This window comes from Anolis sagrei, chromosome 5 (assembly GCF_037176765.1).
Source record: "Anolis sagrei isolate rAnoSag1 chromosome 5, rAnoSag1.mat, whole genome shotgun sequence".
In the NCBI taxonomy this organism is placed as follows: domain Eukaryota; kingdom Metazoa; phylum Chordata; class Lepidosauria; order Squamata; family Dactyloidae; genus Anolis; species Anolis sagrei.
The window spans coordinates 128,203,612-128,226,687 of NC_090025.1; the positions used below are offsets into that span (position 1 = coordinate 128,203,612).

The window sequence follows — 23,076 nt, forward strand, 5'->3', positions numbered from 1 at the left end:
CCTTGTTGGCACTGTTTGCTTTTGTGTCTTCAGTTTCTCACTTTTAAGAAATTCCCATGCATCATTAACTCCTTTCTTTTTAAGCATTCCTATCCATGGGATCACAATCAGTATTTTCCTAAATTTTCTGAACTCAGTTCTCCTAAAATCTAGAATGCATATCTGACTTCTCTTAGTTTCCCCTTTCCTCTGCATCACAAACTCCAGAAGCACATGGTCATTTTCCACATAAGAGTCCCACCACTTCCACTCAATTTACCAGGTCCTCAGTGTTTGTTAGGATCTGATCCAGAATAGCTGATCCTCATGTTGCTTCTGAGGGCCCCTGGTGGCACAGCAGGTTAAACCAGTGAGCTGCTGAACTTGCTGACCGAAAGGTTGGCAGTTCGAACCTGGAGACTGGGGTGCGCTCCCACTGTTAACCCCAACTTCTGCCAGCCTAGCAGTTCAGAAACATGCGAACGTGAGTAGATCACTACGTACCAGTTTTGTGGGAAGGTTACAGCCTTCCATGCAGTCATGCTGGCCACATGACCTTGGAGGCGTCTACAGACAATACTGGCTCTTCAGTTTAGAAATTGAGATGAACACCATACCCCAGAGTTGGACTCGACTAGACTTAAAGTCAAGAGGAAACCTTTACCTTCACTTTGTTGCTTCTTCTGGACAAAAAACATATCTGCAAGGACAGTGAGGAATTTGTTTGATTTTGTACTCTTGGCAGAGTTTGATTTCCAATATTTATTTATTTATTTATTTATTTATTTTGAGGTTTTATATACCGACCCTCTCACTTTCAAAGAGGGATTCGGACCGGTTCACAACATGTGTTAACATACAAAAAATATACAATAACAACACAATGCCACTTCATTACATGATTAAAATATCAGCACCATACACATTAAAACATTATCATCCCAGTTAAAAGAGCCAAATCGTCCGACACCATCACAATCCCATTCATCATCCTCCTTTCATGTGGGCAAAGAATTAAATCAGTTGTCAAATGCCGCGTTCCACAACCAGGTCTTTGTTAGTTTCCTGAACGTCATGAGGGAGGGGGCAGTTCTGATCTCTAATGGCAGGGAGTTCCAAAGTCCAATAGATAGCAGAATAGTTGAAATCTCCCAGTACAACTACAGTTCTTCTTTCTGCATGTTTGCTCATCTATTCGAGGAAGGTTTCATTCAGGTCTTCAGTTTGACTTGGAGGTCTGTAGTAGACCTCCACAACGACACCTTTTTCAGTTCTTGCTGCCTTAATTTTTATCCAATATTCTCAACCTGATTAAAGTCCTGCATCTCTTCACAGGTGTAGACATCCTTACCATATAATGCTACTCCATCCCCTCTCCTATTTGGTCTATTTTTCTGAAATAAATTACACTCCTCCATTACTACATTCCAATTATGGGACCTACCCCACCAAGTTTCAGTGATGCCTATTACACGGTAACTGTTTTTTGCACCAAGTTTTAAATGCTCATCATTTTTATACAAAAAGTGAAACACTATATGTAGATTAAATGACCCTTTGAACTTGTTCTGATCCACGTTTTGTAATGAAAGTCCATCTGCTCATGCTTCTTTATAATAGGCAAATATCTTTTTCCACCTTTGGTCTCACCCTCACACAAATAAGCTTCTCCTAGGGGTGAAGAAGAATTTTTATGTCTTTAAAATTCTTCCTAATTTTCCTGTTGCTATTCTCTTGGGATTTATTGTAGACTTTTGTGAAATCCATCAGTATGTTTTGTGTGAATTTTAAACCTGTAGATAGATCAAGATTGTGTCCATTAGGAAAAGTGCAAAAATAAGTGCATTCCTGCAGAAAATGCATCCAGCTTTCAACAAAGGGAAAAAACCTTAATATAACAAACTTAATTAAGGTGACAAGATTCAGGAAATGGCAAAAAGGAGTGAATATGCATCAACACTACACAATTATACGAGTTTCATACCACATAATTACAATGATTTCTAATAATTATTAGAATTACACTGAATATCCATCAAACCTGTTCTCAACTAAAATACAATCTACACACCAAAATTAAATTGATTTAGAGCACTTTGGTGCTTTCTAGATATGTCACTCAGGTACAATCACAAGGTTTCTTGGGTTGAAACCTTGTTAATTAGAAAGATAAGAAACTAATATAACTGTGTATAACATGGCCCGATATGTAGCCATCAGTAAAGCAATCACTGTAGACAGTGTAAGAAGCCTTAACACATGCAAAGAAAATTATAGCTAAAAGGTGAGAGGGATATGAAGATTGTGGTAAACTCAAATTCCCAAATGTATTGCCTTCAACAATACACCCAAATGTATTCATCATATATGTTTAGACTCCTGAATTATCTAAATCCATGTTCATACAAGTGAAGCGAATACTCTTGAGGCACGGTGTTCTCTCTAACTCCAAATAAGTAATGTATTATGGCTACTGTTTTGCCCACAGTTAACCCAGTATCTACATTTTGGGTTTCGTTGGGACTTAAAAATGTGGGCAACATTTTCTAGAAGCAATAGTTGGCACTTTTGGCACAACATGTGCATCTGCCTCCATCTATTTGGGAATAAAATGCTAGCTCTGTTAATCCAAGCACAGTAGGCAATTGCTTTACAAAAGGGCAACTCTCCTGGGAATTATTAAGTACATCTGTGTGGAAACTTTGAAAAAGAAGGAAAAGCCTTGAAAAAGCCAAATTTCAGAAAACTATTCAATGGGCTCCTGCCAAGTTAGGCTAATGTTTATATTGATTTTGGTGCTTTTACTCCAAGCATTGTGTTCTTGCTGTTTCAGGCAGCCTTGAACTATCAAGATAGGGTTAGTCTTTACAAGTCACATTTTTGTGAAGTGGCTGGTGGGACATTCTTTGCTTTCAGACAAACATTCTGAAGGGAAAAATACTTTATTTCCTTTTTAATGGATATGTGTTCAGAATAGAAAAGGAGCTCTTGTCCCTTCTAACTGCAAGATGGAAGAGTCTCCTCTATTATCATCAGAACAGAATGTGAAAGCCTTTCTGATTTAATTTAAAGTGTGCCTCTCAAAAGAGAGCATTTTCATTAGCAGGAAGGAAAGCAGAAGTAACAAAAATGGAGAATTCCAGGTGATTTAGTTATTATGCCCTATATGGTTTGCTAATTTATTTCCATCATGGTGAAATTTTATTTTTGCCCCTGAGCAGATTGTATACGAGTTGTATAACCTGCCGCTCACCCTACTGATAATAAAAGGGCTCTTTTAAGATTTAACAATTGGCCCCTCTTTTTATTGCTGGAGGACATAACTTGTGAATGAGAGTTGTCAGACATAAAGTGCTTTATTTATTCAGTCTTTTTCTCATCTTGCTTCTGCAACTCTATCAACCCTTTGCTGGGGGTTGGGGGGGGGAGGCAGCGAGATATCCCACCATCCTAATTACGGAGAAGACAAAAAGTATCCTTCACATTTCTTTGCCTGAATAAGAATACAACTTAAATGCATCCAAATAATAACCCCATTAGCTGCTTAACCTGACAGCACACATGGGGGAAAAAAATTCGCTCAGTGTAAGAAAGTGTTGATTGGGTGGATCATTTTCAAGGTTTTGTTCTTTGGGTGTTCCAAATGATAATTTTAAATACATCTGATCTGTCAGCTTGAGAAGCTTTGTTCTGAGTATGACTTGTGACAAAAGTGTTGCTTTTCTATAAGTCACTAAAGCTGCCTTTGTCTTCTTGCAACACAGCAACAGTACCATTCCAAAATAGATGACTTGATTGAAGAAACCGTGAAAGAAGTCATTTCGCTCCTTGTTTCAAAGGTAAATGTATTCACACTTTGTAGCCAAGCAGTGTAGCAATGAGGCCGTGTCTCTATATCTGCTTTCTATAAAGAGGAGGTACTTGTTTGACAGCTTCTACAATGTATTTTTCAGGAGGGAAAGCTTTTCATTAAGATATTTACAGTTTAAAATTACATCTCAATTTGAGCAAAAATACCTGTGCAGTATCTGTCATCAAGATAAATTCCTTTTGTGTGTCAATCCATTAATGAAGATTCTATTCAATCTAGTGCAACCGCGTTTTTATTTTCTATTTTAGGAATAAGCTTTAGTTAGCTGCATCATTGTTTTCGTGCTTGCTTTCTAATACATGTAAAAAAAGAAAAATTTTCAAAGCTCTGTCTTTATTTCAATAATTCTCATTCTACACAAATATTGTGAAACACTTTTGTTAAACTCATCCTCCCTTATTTTAAACTAGCTGTACCCACTACGCCTTCCTGTGACCAAGCTTTCTTCCCCCTTTCTCTTCTTTCTTTTTCTCCTTTCTTCCCTCCCTCTTTCCTTCTTTCCTTCCTTTTTTCTTTCTTTCTTTCTTTCTTTCTTTCTTTCTTTCTTTCTCTCCTTCCTTCCTTCCTTCCTTCCTTCTCTTCTTCCCTTCCTCCCCCCCAACTTTTCATTCACTTCCTCTTTCTCCCCTTTCTCCTTCTCTGCCTATTCTTGGACTGCAACCCTCAGCAGTTCTCTTGATCAATCTATCTACCTACCTCCCTAGCTCTATGTAATCTATCTATCTGGAGGATTGCTGGGAGTTGCAGTCCAGGAATAGGAAATTGGAAATATGCAGGGATGCTCTCAGAGAAATCCAAGGAGAAGAAAGCTTGCAGCTTGTAAGCAGTGCATTTGGGTCATCCTTCTCTCCTAAAGGGCCTGGTCTAGGGAATGCTGGAAACTGAATTCAAGAAGAGAGTGCGGATATGCTATTATGGGCTTTGTTTGCCAGGGGGAGTTGTTTTTGTGCATGCGCTATAGTGTCTTTTTTGGCTTTTAAGTCCTTTCTGCTGTGTTTTTCAGTGTTTTATGAGTGATAGTCACTCGTTGTCCTGATGGGTGTATTATGCCCAAATTTGGTGTCAATTCATCCAGTGTTTTTTGAGTTATGTTTATCCCACAAACTAACATTATATTTATATTTATATAGATGTTACTGTTTGCTATCTCACCTCTTAGGTAGTATAAATAGGGACATCATGAAATAACAGAAATATAATTTGACTATATCATATAGCACAATATTAAAACATTTTTTTAACAAAGGAAAGTTATTTCAAGTTCAGAAAGGGTTGTAAAATACTATATATGAGAGAAACAGGAAAAGTTAATTTCACTTTTCCTGAAGAATATTTTTTTTAATGCTAGTGACAAGTCTTTTATCTTTGCATCTAAAAAGTTTCCATGTGAGTTCTGGGTACTACTGAATTCATTTCTAACATATCTAGCTTCTGGTCCCAATTTGGCATGCTCATTTACTGAAATGTGTTGTGCACGAACAGCTCAGCATATTGAAGCTTCTTGAGTAAGAAACATGGATCAATGGTAAAAAAAAAAAATGAGACAGAGCAATGGATTGTCCTGGTCACAGTAGGGTCCCATGGCAATGAACTACAAGTGTAGCCCTTTGTTTATTTCATTCTTACATGCAAAGACCAAAAAAGAAGCCAATTGTTATTGCTTAGTAATAAAATTATGAGATGTTTGGCCCCCAAAAAAGCAAGAATATTTGCATGCATATATATATATATATATATATATATATATATATATGTATATATGTATATATGTATATATGTATATATGTATATATGTATATATGTATATGCTATTGTAGTATCGATGGCTTTCATGTCTAGAATCACTGAGTTGTTGTAGGCTTTTTGGGCTGTATGGCCATGTTCTAAAAGCATTCTCTCCTGACATTTTTCCTGCATCTGTGGCAAACATCCTCAGAGGTTGCCTCTATGGATGCTTGCCACAGATTCAGGCAAATGTCAGGAGAGAATGCTCCTAGAACAGTGTTTCTCAATCTTCCTAATGCCGCGACCCCTTAATACAGTTCCGCATGTTGTGGTGACCCCCCCCCCCCCCCAAACATAAAATTATTTCCATTGCTACTTCATAACTATAATTTTGCTACTGTTCTGAATCGTCATGTAAATATCTGGTATGCAGGATGTATTTTCATTCACTGGACCACATTTGGCACAAATACCTGATACACCCAAATTTGAATACTGGTGGGGTTGCGGGGGTTGATTTTTTCATTTGGAAGTTGTAGTTGCTGAGATTTATACAACAACAATTTTTATTGATTAGCCAATTGGCCTTATCAAAAACAAACAATGCAGACATAACATACAACATACAACATACATCTAGTCCTCTTAAAATAAAATACAAATATACAGGTAGCCATAGATATATGCATCAACTATCCTCGTCTCCCTTACACTGCACCCCAATCTGATCTATGTACTCGGAGATTTATAGTACACCTACAATCAAAAAGTCTTCTGAACTCCACCAACAATGGAATTGAACCAATCTTGGGACACATGACCAACAGAAAATACTGGAAGGGTTTGGTGGGCATTGACCTTGAGTTTGGGAGTTGTAGTTCACCTACATCCAGAGAGCACTGTGGACTCCAACAATGATGGATCTGGAGTTTGGGGAAAACAGACCTTGACATTTGGGAGTTGAAGTTGCTGGGATTTATAGTTCACCTACCATCAAAGAGCATTCTGAACCCCACCAATAATAGAATTGGGCCAAACTTCCCACACAGAACACCCATGACCATCAGAAAGTACTGTGTTTTCAGATGGCCTTTGGTGACCCCTCTGACACCCCTTCACGATCCCTCCAGGGGTCCCGACCCCCAGGTTGAGAAACCCTGTTCTAGAACATGGCCATGCAGCCCAAAAAACCTACAACAACCCATATATGCTATTCCTACATTTAACATTTATCAGACCCAAGAATTTCACTTTCAGTACAGGAACACGTGCAGTTTCAGACATCACTTTAGAAGAAAGATTTTTTTTTTGTTGGTTAGAACAACTGTTTTCATGTATAGACCAGTGACAAGAAAGCAATTAGCCACTGATGTTTCAGTTAAATTTTATTAGGACTTGAATCTAGTGTTAGTCACACCACGGCCCCACGTATTTGTTTGCTATGGGGAAACTTAGAATGTCTTATACTGAATTGTTTTCTCTATCTCTAGCTGTTGCCCTACACGGGTCCCTAGTATTGACATATTTATGTTGGATCATACCTGAATTAATCTAAGAATTGTGATATTGCAGCATGGCTGTAGAGTAAAGGAGATGTTTCAAACTGAGTTGACTGCACTGGTGTGTTAATGGGAACCCAGATAATTGGCATCACAAATAAGGGAAGGTTTCTCCCTTATATTCAAAACAGAAGAAAGTAACACCACTATCTGCTCCTGCTGTAGTGATTCATCTATATTCCTTGGACAGCGATCTGAAGTAAATGGTATATAGCTAAACATGATGATCAACAGGGGAGGTTAAAAACATGATGAGTGCAATTCACTGCTATCAGCCCTTTAAGCCTTTAGGAGTCTAGATTGTTGCAAGGTGAGACTCTCAGATCCTTACAGGGAACAAGGAAGATGACACTGTTATGACACTGTTAGAGTGGCCATTAACAGCATGCCAGATGGAATTTTGTCCTGTCTTCTCACTCATAAAATGCTGCTCCTGTGTTCTAGAAATGAGACTCAAGATGTCAAGCAATTACTCTCTGAAGCACTTGTTTGGGTCGTCTTTAGAGTATTCACTTAAAAGCACTTTGCAGTAGTATAACAGCTAATAATGCTGTTGTAGTATGTGTATGTGTATACATGCATGCATAATTCTCCCCCCCCCCCTTTTTTTTTTTTAAAAAAATCTATTATATTTTCCAAGGCATATCATCAAACCGCTTTGAGTCGCCCAAGGGCTGAGAAAAGCAGTATATAAATGAAGTAAATAAATAATAAATAAATCTGTGCTTTTAGTCACTAATTGCATAATTTCCAAATTAAAGATGGTTAATGATCTCAGCCTTTTAAAACTAAAGATTCTTTAAAGTATTATTAGTAACCAATTTAAGGGTTGTCAGCAGGCCTGGGTGCAATTATTGTTAGTGACTAGCATAAGCATGAAAGAGGTAAATAGTAAAGGTATGTATAACATGCTTTCCTCTCCGTAATGACTTCTTTTGCTATGTAACTAAGAACCAAACTACAAGAATAGTTTCCCAACTTTGTCGTAATGCAAATCAGTTGAGCAGGGCCAACAGGTCTGACCTTGAGATATTAAGGTAAGGAGCTTGCTTAACCCAGAACTAGGAAAAGCCAAATCATAGAGTTGGAAGATACCTTGTGGGCCATCCAATCCAACCCCCTTCCAAGAAGCAGAAAAAATAACACTCAAAGCACGCCCAACAGATGGCCATCCAGCCTCTGTTTAAAAGCCTCCAAAGAAGGGGACTTCTCCATACTCCGGAACAGAGAGTTCCACTGCTGAACAGCTCTCACAGCTAGAAAGTTCTTCCTAACGTTCAGGAGGAATCTCCATTCCAGGAAGTTTGAAGCCATTGTTCCAGTCTCCAGAGCAGCAGAAAATAAGCTTACTCTCCCCTCTCTCTATGACTTCCCCTCACATATTTATACATGGCCATCATGTGTCCTCTCAGCCTTCTCTTCTGCAAGCTAAATATACCCAGCTCTTTAAGCACAAATATGGTATGCAATACCAACTATTATATGGTGAAAAAGCGCCCTTTGAGGGGCTTTTTTCACTGTGAAATAGTCCATTTCCCTTTGTTGAGGGAAAAAGTGTGACTTTTTATGTGATGAAATATGATCCCCTGGTGGTGCAATGGGTTAAACCGCTGAGCTGCTAAACTTGTTGACCAAAAGGTTGCACGTTTTAATCTGGGGAGCGGCGTGAGCTTCCACTGTCAGCCCCAGCTTCTGTCAACCTAGCAGTTAGAAAACAAGCAAATGTGAGTAGATCAATAGGTACTGCTCTGGTGGGAAGGTAACAGCGCTCCTTGCAGTCATGCTGGCCACATGACCTTGGAGGTGTATAGGGACAACACTGGCTCTTCAGCTTAGAAATGGAGATGAGCACCAACCCCCAAGTTGGACACAACTGGACTTAATGTCAGGAGAAAACTTTTACCTTTACCTATGGTATTTTACTAGTACCACTACAAGAAATATGTATTAAAACCACAAGCACCACCCAGATTATTATGTGATGAAATACGATCATTATCCACTAACTTGTAACCTTCACCAACATGTTCTACATAATAAGTGCATATGTTCAGACACAATAGAAGATTTCCCAGTCTATTGTGTTTTGTTCACTGATCACCAAGAAAGTGCTTCCATACTTATACTCTATAATAATTATTTACAGTCTCTCTGTGTTTTGTATTATGAAATGAATATTTACATTGCACCTCTCAATGTAGTTTGTTGCAGTGCTGGAAGGTGTCTTGTCTAAGTTATCAAGGTATGATGAAGGCACTTTCTTCTCATCAATACTCTCATTCACTGTAAGTACTTCAGCTCTTTAACAATTGATTTTTGCAATCCACTTAGAACTAATGGTGACCAGTTACAGTTTTTTTCAATTCTTTTTTTTTAAGGTGAAAGCAGCTGCAAAATATGTTGATGTTCCTGTAAGTATTCTTTTTTCTCCTAAATACACAGTGGTTGCTTTCTTCAGTGTGTATTTTTTTCATGTGTTATCATTGCGCTTTCCTTTAGAGGTTCATTATATCTTTACACAAAGTATTTAAACTGATACATCTTGTCCCTTGAGGATAGTTCATTTCCCTTAAGCAGCAACTAACTCTCAGAGCAAAGCTTAGAAAGGTTATTCTCAGTGTACTTTTTCAGTTGTGGTGGAGAGAGAATTGTAACTTAGGAACTATTTCATGGGGGACATTTTGTCATTTGGGTATATTGTTCCAAGCTGAGCTCATTTAAGTTTCTCAAGAAAGTGGATTCTTCAAAAATTGTAGCTGAAATTATATTCCAAATCCATGCATATCTTATTGTAATGGGAGATACATCAGATCTTTGTTACACAGAGTTCTCCATTCACACAGGTCTGAAGCTAATTTCTTTTAAAAACCTAAAACTACATACACCCTTCCTGTTTCAAATAGACTTTTCTTTTCAGTCTATTTCTTTTTCAGTCTGGCCAACACACATCACAAAATATTACTTATTTCTAGATATTTGTCCTGCCTGTTCCAAAACGGCACAAGTTTTACTCTATCAGCTCTAGTTTTTGAGACTCTGAAGATATGCCATCATATGCTTGTCCATAGAAAATCATGATAACTGTATTTAAGAAACTAGAGCTGATGAAATCTATCCAGTGTAGTTTTCCAAATCAGCACTCCAAATATCCCCAAGAACAAGTCTAAAAACCAGGACACCATTTTTTTTTGTTGGGCTGTTTTAGCATTATTTCCCCCTTTTTCTCTTTTAAGAAAATTGAATCTGTATTTAGCACAAGGGCAATCACAACCAGATAAATTAAAACTGCAAATTCTTTTTACTATGGAGTAATTTTTATACTGATCACTTAGGCCCCTTCCACACAGCTGAATAACATCCCACATTTTCTGTTTTGAACTGGAATATATGGCAGTGTGGACTCAGATAACACAGTTCAAAGCAGATATTTTGAGATTTTCTGCCTTGATGTTCTAAGTTCTATGACTGTGTGGAAGGGCCCTTAGAATGGAAGGCAACCAAATCAGCTCCATGGTGGCTAAACTCTGCATGGAGCTGATCTGGGTTGGTTCTCATTGGATGGTCAGGACTTCCACCCACCTTCACAGTAACAAGGGAACAGTAACAGTAACAAGGGAAGTGGCAGTGTAAACCATCCTGGGGCCAGTCTGGCATGCACCTTACTGGGGGCTCTTCCACACAGCCCTATATCCCAGAATATCAAGGCAGAAAATCTCACATTATCTGAGTGTGGACTCAAATAACCCAGTTCAAAATAGATTTTGTGGGATTTTCTGCCTTGATATCCTGGGATATAGGGCTGTGTGGAAGGGCCCTGAGAAAAGTGATCAGTGTAGAGCTGCCCAAAGTTCCATGTAGTTCAAGGAACAGAGGAACTAGAAGCAGCAAGGATTTAATGTGGCAATACGGGTTCAAAACAGCTTGAAGGATCAAAGATCTGCAACTGCAGGAGAAACTGTTTTCTTCCACAGATTAATCTATAAATAGTTGGAGTTGAAGAAAGATACTTCTCTTGCAATGCTCTATGAGGTGATCTGAGCTTTTCATGTATGGGAGCAGAAATTGGAGTGGGCTATCTGAGAATAGTAGACATTTCCTGACTCTCATAATTTCTCTCAAGAAGTTTGGCTGTTTTGAGCTGCCTCAGAAATGGGGGAATGAAGTCAATATTGAACCCCATATCGTTTTTTTGAATGTGGAGAAGCTGCTTCAAGTTTTACTCAAATAAGGTTTTCACTAGCAAACAATTCTGAAGGACTCAACCTTTCCTTTTCATATTTGATTTATAGAGCTGTAAGGGCTACTCAGTTGCTGTGCATAAGCACAATTGAATATCAGTATCTTGTATTAGAATTTCAAGAAATCATTTGAAACAGAACACAACAAAGCAGACACAAAACTCCAAACAGGTCAAACATTTTTCTTCTGTGTTCTTATAGAATAGATTATATCACTGTTGTAGAAACTGGCCTTTCACAGGAAGCATGGCTTTTGGAGCAATCTCAAGTATACCACTCAAGATAAGGAATGGGTACATTCATACAATGAGAGAGAAAAAGAATTTTCATTTATAAAATTGCTGAGGTGTGCTTGATGATGGGCCCAGATGAAAAACTAGATAGTTCCCCAATTCATATTCTAAAGAAAACTACACCTTTCTCCAAAACAATGGAATGGGGGGGGGGGGGAGAGAGAGAGAGAGAGAGAGAAGAAAACAAGCAAACCTTCAAATAGTTCTTAAATTACACGGTAGTACCAATCATGACTGACTGTCCCATGAGTTAGAGTAAGAAAGCCTTCTCAAGTCGAATCATGCTAGGGTTGGTGAAGCACACCACTGCCTTCCTACCACAAAACAACAGCAACTCCTCCTCCAAATCCTCCTCCTCCTCCTCCTCCTCCTCCTCCTCCTCCTCCTCAGAGCTTTACTGTGTAGAGCCAGCATGGCCCACATTCCTTGCTTTCTCAGATCCAGGTGGGATTCCTCGGGAGATGTCTATTCCAGTAATAATGGGGGGGGGGGGGGACCTTTATAGGCAAATGTAGATAAAGTTATATAGACAAAAAAATTGAAGTTCCAGAAATTGTATTAAAGCATAAACTTTTTCCAAAATAGTTTCCACAGCTATATCCTATATTTAGAGCATTAGCCACTAATTCCTTCTTTGGTCCAAAAGGTAGCAGACATGGGTTCCATTAAAAAAAAAAACCCTCTTTGCTGTTTTTACTGTATGTTTGGGTAAGAAGAGGCCAATACAAAACATGTCAAGCCAAAGAAGTGATTAAATACAGGGTTCTTGAATGTGACTTGAATTTGGGAGAGGAATACACTCTGGTCATAACAAGGAATATACGTCTCTGCTTACAAAATCTAAACTTTGCTTATTAGTAATTATTTAATTAATAATATATTTAGCAATAATGAGGACAATAGTAAATACATTCATGAATGTATCTTGTAGACAATAGCGGTAACAGAGTTTAAGGATAAAAGAAAAAATAATAAAAACATTAAATGCATTTGAAACATTATAGATTTTAGCCCTGATTTGTTGTTGTTTCAAGACGTGCACTATAAATATACAAAATACTGCCTTACAAAAGCGTAAGCCTGACCCACAAATCCTTTAAATATGTAACATTTAATTTCTATAAGTGAACATTAATGGAAGTATATAATGAGATTTATAGAAAGATTGTGGCAAATCACTAACTTTCAAAAACTATGTCTTAATTAACATAGCTAATTCAAATGTAGGAAGACTATATTGCTATTCATATTTAATTCCAACAATGTTAATATAGCTCTTTTATGTGTAGAAACTTCAATATGTTTGGTGACCACAATCTTTCTTGGATTTTTTTTTTTGCTTGTTTTTAAAAAGATATATGGCAACACTATAATATCCCCCCTTCCTTGGGGTATATTGTGAATGCTCAGTTGAAAGCTTCAGTGTATTCTTCTATATTTAGAAGAATTGTGGGCAAGGTGGACCTGTTGGGAATGCCGCCCCCACCAGCAAAAGAGGTGACCCACACCTGCAGGATTAGGCGAAGCTGCAGGAAGTAAGAGCACTGGTGACAGCATATAATTAGCAAGGATTTTTTAACCACTTTTTGAATTATTTTCATCTTAACAGTATAACAAGCAATTAATCTCATGAAAAGAATCTGCTGTGCTTGTCTCCCTTGTTTCACTTTTCCCTCCTTTGCTCATGTATTTGGTTACATGTGTTACCAATGACACAGTAACCCTATTACAGTTCTGTATTCCCTGGTATTCTGTTTAAATGCTTTTCTGTTTTCAGTTTTCCTACTTAGCAGTGTGCATTTCTGATGTGTGTATGTGTAACTAGGAGATACAGATATAAAAATTGGTTACTCATCTAACCTCAAATTTTAATAAACACATGCCTATTCCAAAAAAGGGGGGACATAATACCTTTTCTTCCTTAAAACCAGAGTGCTTTGGATTGCTAGATATAAATTTTCAGCTATTTTCTAAGCCCAATTTACTTTTTATTATGTACAACACTTCAATCTCAACCTAAAACGAAAACCTATAGTACACATACCACCTGCATACTAAAATGGGTTTGAGAGTGCACACAGTTCTGTGAGTTAGTTCTCTTTATTACTTTGTGCCTAAATTTTCACGGACTGCAATTGTAATGCATATTGCTGGCTTTGGTTGGTATTGCATGCCTTCAAGTCACTTCTGACATAAAGAAGTCTTACTATAGGGTTTTCTTGGCAGTATTTGTTCAAAGAGTGTTTCTGTTTGCCTTCTTCTGTGTTTATGAGAGTATAACTTGCCAAATGGTCATCCAATAGGTTTCCAGAGATGAGCAAAAATTTGGACCTTAATCTAGAGCAGGCCTGCACAACATTGCAGCTTGAGGCTAGATGTTTCCCTCAAAAGGATTGGGTGCAACTCACAGAGGCCTAAACCTTAGAGAAGGGGGGTCGCATGCAGTGCTATAGCCGAAAAACATTCAGAACCCACCATTCGCTCCTCCAAGTGTTTTACCTCTACATGTTTCCCTTCTGTGTGTACCCAATTTAGTAAACTAACCAGTGGCAAAGCAGGCACCACCAATAGATCCAGTGAGTATGCTAGAAGTACTGGTTTCATTTGGAAACGTGGCCTGGGGAAGTTGTTGGACTCAGGTTGGAGTAGTGGGGAGCGGGGATGAAAGTTTAAGGGGTATCAGACCTTTATTCAGGAAGGCTGGAATCTTGGGTTCCATGTTATATTAAAAATTCACATTAGATTGGTAGTTTTAGGGAGAGAAGGATGCAGTAAAGAAGAGCCTCAGTTCTGGCCTCTGCTGCTCTTCCTTTCTCTTTGTCTCCACTGTCCCCTTCTCATCGAGTTGCAAAACAGTCAATCCTTCTCTGTTCACTTGAGAGGGAGAAACTTGGCTATGTTTTTCTTTTTATTTGCTTCTGAGTTGCCTCTGTCATGTCCTCCTTCAGTGAGAAAAACCACCAGCTCGCTATGTTAGTTTCCTTCCCTTACGAGGGAGAAACATAGGTTCACTATGAAGTTGTTGTGTAGTCTTCTCCCTCACAAATGAGTGAACCGAAAATCTCAGAGTTGGCGGTTTTTCCCTCCATAGGGGAAGGAAACAACAGAGGCCACCCAAATACAAAGAGAAAAGAAGAGCAGTGGAAGCAAGAGCGGAAGTACTACTTTCCCTCAGAAAAGGACTGCAACTCATCACCATACTGAGAGGAGGTAGAAGAATTGAGGTTCCCTCAGAGGCTTGCTCTGAGGGAAAGGTGCTCTCTCACAAACCCAGAGTGAGGTGCTAAAAACCTTTCTACAGCCTGAAGAGGTTTAGCCTATTTAATTTCAACCCCTTACTACTGCTGAGTTGTGTAAACTTGGTCTAGTTATAGCTCAACCTTCAAACCACTACACCAAACTGGCTTTTCCAGCTGGCTCTATTCTTATCTCAGGAAGGTACAAAACCCTCTACTGTATCAGACTAAGGGTTCATCTAGTCCAGTGGTTCTCAACCTGTGTATCCATAGGTAAAAGTCCCAGAAATCTCAGCCAGTTTACCAGCTGTTAGGATTTCTGGGAGTTGGGGGCCAAAACATGTGGGGACCCACAGTTTGAGAACCACTGATCTAGTCCAACATTCTGTCTATACATTGGTGAACCAAAGGTCTAAGTCAGGCATAGGCAAACTTTAGCCCTCCAGCTGTTTTGGACTTCAGCTTCCACAATTCCTAACAGCCAGTACGTTTGTTTTCTTACTATTCTTTACTATTCTTGCTTTTTCTTTTCTCCCTCCCCTTTTTCTCTGTATGCTTTCTGATCTTGCATTGATTTGTATTTGAAAATATTTAACACAGAAGAAAACAAAATAAATTTTAAAATGTACACACAAAAAAACTCATGTAAGTTTTCATGTATATTTTAATTCTTGCCCAAGTCTATTCATGCCTTACTCTGGTATATTTTCTTACTCAACAAAAATTCCAGTATATTATAATGTATGACAATGCTGCATATGCAAAGCTGGGAAAGACATATATGCAGTGGAATATTTATTTTGGATCTGTATCAGCTTTTCTTGTTTACCAAAAAAAAAATGAAACTTACACAGCAGAAATAAATTTGGGAAGGTTCCAAAGCTTTGTGTTTGTTTGAGTTATATTTGGTGATATTATTACACTTCACGTGAAGATGATATGCAATGCCTTATAATTCATTGTGAATTGTTCAACAAATAAAAATTTGGTGAAAATAAAATATGCCATCTAACCTTAATTGGGGTTTTAAAACTTAATAGAGATTTGGGCTGATAGTAACTTAAAAACAGGAAAAAATGCAGAATAGAGATCAGCAAATTCACCCATAACCATTGATTTTCTTGTCCGCTATGATGTCCCCAATCTTAATCTTGCATCTGTATCAGAAGGAGAGTGTGGTAAAGCTCTGGCCACACTCATATTTCTGCATTTGCCAATACCCACCTTAATTACAAATTTCCTTGTACTGAAATAGCTACAGATGTTTCCTTTGAGGCTGTGAAAAATGTAATCTTAAACTGACAAAGCAGCTCATTACCTAGATATATAAATTTATTTATTGGGAGGAGGGATTACAGTGACTTAATATTGCCTGCCTTAAATATTTTTAAAATTAGATGTATCTCTTTATGTCAGTAAGTATGAAAGTAGGTAAATAAGTAATTTGTCATTAAAAGGGAGATTTAATTGTTCTCAATTATCTCATTGATCCAGAGTAATTAGCTTTGAAATAGAGAGCTTTGCCAGAGTAGCTTTTTTAGAGGAGCCATCACATTTATCCAGGCATGTATATTGAGTAAGTAGAACTATTTAAAAGGAAAATTAGATTTTTCATCAATTTATCAAAGATAATTACCCTGTGTACACTGGAGGAAAGAAAAAGATAAAGTGTTTTAAAGAACTGTAATTCTAATTGGTAAATGTCACCAGCTGTTGCAGTTACCTTACTTGTGTATATTCTCCTAATGATTAGAGTCTCATGCCACAAGTTACAGGAAAATATATTCACTAGGTGTGAAATTCCCATATGTCTCAAATTAGGTAAACATCTCCAAGAAAAAGGGAGAAAAATTGCTAATGGGATTCTCCTCCCCCATCAGTGAGCTATTTTCAGGATGATTGTGTATGTATGTTTAAAACCTAACTTGAAAGCAAATTTACATGGAGATAATATTAAAGAGTAATTGGGAAAAGTACTCTTTAACATGTTATTAATTCGCAAATGCCTTTAAACTGTGTTGTTTTGAACTTCAACTGGTTGCCTTCCTAATTCTCATGCAGTAGGTAATAGCTGAAGAACTAGATTGTGGGTGCATCTACTCTGTATAATTAATGCAATTTTTCATCAGATTAACTACCATGGCTCCATGCTATGGAATTATGGGAGTTCTAGTTTTACAAAAATCTTTAGCCTTTTCTGCCAAAAAGTGCTGGTTGCTCACCAAAATACAAATCCCAGGATTCCATGACAATGAGCCATGGCAAACTGCATTTATTACGGACTGTGGATTCCCAACCTTTTTTGACCAGGGACCACTTTAACCAGGGACCACTCTCCAACATTAGTACCAAAAGGGTTACAAATCAGTTTTTGGTCAATTTTAGATTCAGTTTGGGGTGCTGATTCAGAAAACTGCATTGAATAGCCCCACATCAGCTCTAGTTTCTGATACAGAACATATGCCATGGTCAAGCAATGGGGAAGGCGTGACAGGTGGTGTGAAAAGAGTGGAAATAAAATAAAGAGGAAAGAGGCTCGTGGACCAGATTTTCATCCTCACAGCCCACTGGTGGTCCATGGCCCACAGGTTAAGAACCACTGGTGTTGGTGCACACTCTGTCTCTAAGTTACTATAAGTGATTTTTCCATAGAGATACATGTAAAAGAGCCAGTGTGGTATGATGGTTTGAATGTTGAATTAGAACTCCAGGAGAAGAGGGTTTTAATTGCTTCTGGGCCATGAAAACCCACACTGTTGCCTTTGTCAAGTCACACTTCTTAGCCTCAGAGGATAGCCATGACAAACCAACTCTGAACAAATATTGCTAATTCAACCCTGCAGTAGAGTTCCTTAGGATGGTGTCTGGCTGCTCTCACCTAATGCCCTAGCAGAGTCTAATTCGGGATCAGCCAAGGCCTTGTTTAATTAAATGTAGAACTAGAATATTGAGTCTTTCAAAATACAGCACACAGCTAGGGTAACACAAATCAAAGTCCCAAGTTCCAAAAGTATAATCCAGAGTCAGAGTTCCAAAGTCAAACCAGATAAACAGGGTCAAACTGTAGCCCATAGCCCAAAGGTACAAACCAGAATTCAAGTCCATAAATCAAGTCATCGTGTCAGCCCAGAGTTCATATTCAAGGTATAAAAAGGTACAAAGAAGGGTTTCGGAATACAGCAAAGTCCAAAACAGGATTAGAGGAACAACTCTTGGGTCCAGAAGTCTAACCCTGGGGTAACAGCCAAGCTCTAGAACAGTAGTTCTCAACCTGTGGGTTCCCAGATGTTTTGGCCTTCAACTCTCAGAAATCCTAACAGCTGGTAAACTGGCTGGGATTTCTGGGAGTTGTATGCCAAAACGCCTGGGGACCCTCGAGTTGAGAACCACTGCTCTAGGACCAACATATAATGCTACTGCTTTCAAAGAGTATCTCTTCCAGGTCCCTTTTATCCAGAGATTCTCCACTGTTTCTCATTTCAGCAGACCTTCACAAATAATCCCTGAAGCCTGTAAAGAATCCCTCAGGAAGGGAAGGTCCACTTGACCTCTTTCAAGCAGTCAAGTCAGATTAATCTCTTCCAAGCACTCATCTGTAGTGGAGCCAAACCAGACAAGCTGTTGGCCATGACATATTGCCATATGTCAGAAATAGCAATAATAATAATAATAATAATAATAATAATAACCATAATAATAATACCCAACAGCAGCAGAATATGTAATGTTGACATATTACTACACCTTGAATTTAAGCATATCTGCCATGACTTTCAGAAAACACAAACGCAGCATTGTCCTCTCCCCAAAAGGATTATGACAAATGTAGATTTTTCTGGTGCATAGAAACAGTACATCTATAAAGGCACTGGACACATAATGTTCCTGATCTCTTTAGTCATGGTTAAAGGAGTAGGCTAGAGTATCCTCTTCCCTCCTGTTTTCAATGTGGAATTTCCAGCTGCAGTTTAGCTATGGTTGAGGTTTTACATCAGCACAGACCTTAACTGTGACCAAATTTAAACACACGAAGAGCTACAACCAAGATCATTCTAGACATACATCTCAATGTAGTTACAACCAACTGAACATCTGTACGAATATCCAGCATGTTGTATATCTGAACAAATATCCAGCATGTTGTAGTGATCAGAGTATTTAACTTAGGACTCAGGGATACTAGGTTTTGAATTTCCATTTGGCCATGTAAAACTATTAGGTGACTTTGGGCAACTCAATTTCAAGCTAAAATGAATGCAATAGCAAATCTCCATTGAACAAATTTGCCAAGAAAACCGCCAAATAGGGTCACCATAAGTCAGAAATTACTAGAATTGTACCAGCTTTGGCAAGTTAGCCACTAATTCATTATGGCAGATTTCTTCTTACAAATCGCAGTTCCACATGTATGGCATCTATGTATGCTGAAAGTCACAAAACAAAATACTTTGAAATAATGATTATTAGTGCTAGCTAGTCACTTCCATTTCAGGGAGCAGTAATTCCAATTCAGGTTTAGTCTGAATGTTTAAAAGGATCCGTTCAGGGCTGTATTTACACTACCATATAATGCAGTTTAATGCAGTTTGAACTGCATTATATGATCAGCATAGACTTATGTAATGCAATTCAATCAGTTCAAACTGCATTATATGACAGTGTAGATTCAGCCTAAGTTGCTGGGTTATATTTCCAAGACAGCTTCACAAGCTTGGATAGATCCTTTAAATTTTAGGTTAATATTTGGAATGGCTTCATTTGCTGCCATGGAAAACAGCAGTGGTTACTATTGTTGTTGCTGTTGTTATATTTATTTATATGCCGCTTTTTCTCTCTTAAAGAGACTGTTAGAGTAACAGAGCTTGAAATTAGCCAGTCCAAAAAGGTTGAAAGCCAAATGTGAAGTTTGTGTTTGGGCACTTCTACACATGCTATAAAACCTGGAAGTAACCAGGTTAAATGGGATGGTGGCTAAATGGTGTTTAGCCAAAGTGCAGGAGTGATCAAGTTAAGAGCTAAAAGGTGCACTTAAAATCTGATTCAGCCTGAAAAAAATGCACCTTTGTATGACTATATATCCCTGTAGTAATGCAAAACACATGCTTTCCTTTCTTCCCCCCTGTGTAGACTGCTCCAGTGCAAATGCACTTCTGAAATGCCCAAAACAGATGGTCAGATGATCAGGCTGTCAAATGGACACACAGGTGGTTCAAAGGAATCACAAATGAAAAGCAAATAGAATTCTCTAAAACTATTTATTTTACCCTATAATCTTAAACAGAGGTTGAATTCAGAATTGGAGAAAGAGAAATCCAATGGAAGTTTGTTTTTAAAAAAATCCCTCCATTAAGCACTAGACCTCATATGTGCTCATGCAAATCTGCTTGTGTTTATATTAAGATGTTCACATGTGCGCATACATGGTCCAAACATAACAGAGTGGTTTTTTTATTTAAAAAAACTTCTGCTACATGTCCACCCTCTGCCCTGCATCTTGATCCACTACAGAGGAAAGCTGTGAGGATGGCAGGGGACCATATCCTGGGACTGACAAGCTTGTGTGTGGACCTGCTATCAGGTCCCAGGATTTTTTCACTTAATTCCAAAACATGAATTTTGACACTGTATGGAAGCACCTTTTGAGAGTTAGTCCAGAGGGAGGCCGATTCAGTGATAACAGAATTGTTGATAATAAATTATACCTTTTTCCTTAAATGACAACAAATTGCCATTTCATAGTATGGGTTGCACATAGTATGGGTTGCACAACTGTGTCCAGATTCTTCTGAGAAAAATTGGAAATTAGAGTTGGTAATATTCATGGTTCCAAATAGGAATGCATTTATACATCTCTTGGTTCCTCTTTCTGTAAACAATAAGAATTATCCAGTAGCTTTTCCTCTTTCCCAGATCAGACCCTGTAAATCCTCAGCCCATCAAAAAAAATAATTGGTGATTTTCATCCATTTGTTTATCAGTCCCCTCATCTCTAGTTTGTTCCTCCTTTAGGAAAATCAATGTTATGGGGAAACATGGGCAAAAAGCCTGATGCTTCTCAAGATAGATGGAGTTAACTGCAGCATAAATTCCAGGCTTAGATGCCCAATTATTTTAACTCTTGAATCATACTATTTTCCAAAATGTTCAATTAGAATTTCTTGAGACACTTATATATGGGCTTTGAGTGGTTGGGATGTCTGCGACACATTTTTCTTATTCTCCTTTTGATGCTTCACGTTTGAAATTTTTCAGATCACTTAAATTTTGTTTCTTGTGCTCAATGCTATAGGTTCTTATTCTGCTAGCATTTAGAATCTTTCTCAACTTGGGCACTGAAATCATAGAAGCACCACTTCAGACAGTATCATGAATTAATCAAATGAATATTAGGTTGGGTTCCAAGACTGACATAAGGTTGGGCAGGGAAGGAGGGAGAACATTCAAAATAACTGTGTGTTTTCTTGACTTGTAATGTATCCATCTTTTGTTTTCATATCCATGCTATGCTACTATACATCCAGACTGCAGACCACAACTGTGTATGTATGGATGAGTAAATATAATGAATTTTAATATTATTTTTCATATAACTGCGCATGTACCTTCTCATGCTGTTTATACAAGCTTATCCATTCATAATCAATGTAGCTTTTTTTTACTACTATTGTGCACTCGTATTTTTTTTTTCCTGTACACTTTCCTATTATTTGTCAGCATCTTCAGAATGTACATCTGGACAGAATATATATATATATATATATATATATATATATATATATATATATAAGTGATGCTTGAAACATAAATTACTGTATATATTGCAAGTAATTCTTTGAAAATAGGCCAGAGTCATCCTCTGGTACAAGAACTAGAGTCCACATTCATCCAATTTAATTTGTAGATCTGTTCTGAATTGCTATCAAATCAGACATGAATTTTGGATAAGACTAATAATGTGTATATGTGTGCATGTTCCTTTTTTATATAGATTTATTGACCATGAAAATAAGACTAGTGCAGTCTTACATTACTTTGCTTATCCCTTTCTTGCCCCCTCTCTTTCACAGAAACCAGGAATGGATCTAGCAGACACTTACATTATGTTTGTTCGTCAGAATCAAGATATACTTCGAGATAAGGTCAATGAAGAAATGTACATTGAAAAAATGTTTGATGTAAGTAACTAACTTGATGGAAATTGCTAGGTTTTATGTGTGAATATCCCGATGCAGTTGTTGCACCAGTTTTTGTTTGTCGCATTTAAAGAATATATACATTTTCAACTAAAAAGACAACCTCGGTTATCAGTACTCTATTGCCAAGAAACATAATTGTTGGGAAATTATTTTATTTAAAGATGATTGGATTTTAATTATAATATCACATTGCCTTTTAAAAATAAGATGCTAACAAAATCTGTGGAGCATAGAAGTCTCGGAAGATCTCAAATGTTAATTTTTCACTCCGATAAAAAAATGGCAGATTCATATACTTTGATCTTAAATAGATTACTTTGAAAAATTGTTCCATGGCAGAAATGTCTGATGTATAAAAAGCAGAAGTCCATAATGTTTTGTTATCTATTAGCAGTAGTTCAATTCTAGCAGAAGAAAAACAGGAATCCCTAAGGCAGTGGTTCTCAACCTGTGGGTCTCCAAATGTTTTGGCCTTCAACTCCTAGAAATCCTAACAGCTGGTAAACTGGTGGGCCCCCAGCATAATTTCTTACTCAAATTTTACCCTCATATGTTGCTCATTAAAAAATTGTACACTTAGACTGAATACACTTATGTGGCTGCTAGGAGCTGACCTGGATCAAAAATATCCCAAACATTCTTGCAAAAATTTGATTGATGTGTGAAATACATATGTACTGTTTCAGTTGAGGAAAACCAGAATCTGCTTCATTAATCATGACCAAAGCACTGGCTAAAGCTCCAGTGAACACTGGGTGATATTCTGGGTGAATGTACTTGACACAGTTTTGCATTTCTCTACTATAGTACCATTGGAAGCAGATATATGCATCGTGGAGGGCAAATCTCCACAGACCACTTCAGTTGGATGTGCCCCTGATCAGCTCTGTGATGGCCAAACACCTCATGAAGCTGATTTGGGGTAAGGTAGGGCAAGGCCATCTTAATGCAACCTTGCCCCACATTAAGCAAAGTTGGG

The 23,076-nt window shown here is 37.8% G+C and overlaps 1 protein-coding gene across 11 annotated transcripts in view; it reads left to right on the forward strand.

Moving 5' to 3' along the window:
* Nucleotides 1-23,076, forward strand: part of CADPS2 (calcium dependent secretion activator 2) — a 326,390-nt gene that overhangs the window by 266,462 nt on the left and 36,852 nt on the right. For 7 of the 11 annotated variants that reach the window (XM_060777739.2, XM_060777741.2, XM_060777743.2 and 4 more), the window contains 4 exons: nucleotides 3,744-3,818; nucleotides 9,336-9,419; nucleotides 9,513-9,545; nucleotides 21,969-22,076. In XM_060777739.2, the coding sequence (XP_060633722.2) occupies nucleotides 3,744-3,818; nucleotides 9,336-9,419; nucleotides 9,513-9,545; nucleotides 21,969-22,076 (300 nt within the window). Of the gene's footprint in view, nucleotides 1-3,743; nucleotides 3,819-9,335; nucleotides 9,420-9,512; nucleotides 9,546-21,422; nucleotides 21,441-21,968; nucleotides 22,077-23,076 lie in introns of all 11 variants that reach the window. The other 4 variants (XM_060777737.2, XM_060777738.2, XM_060777742.2 and 1 more) reach the window with 1 other exon arrangement.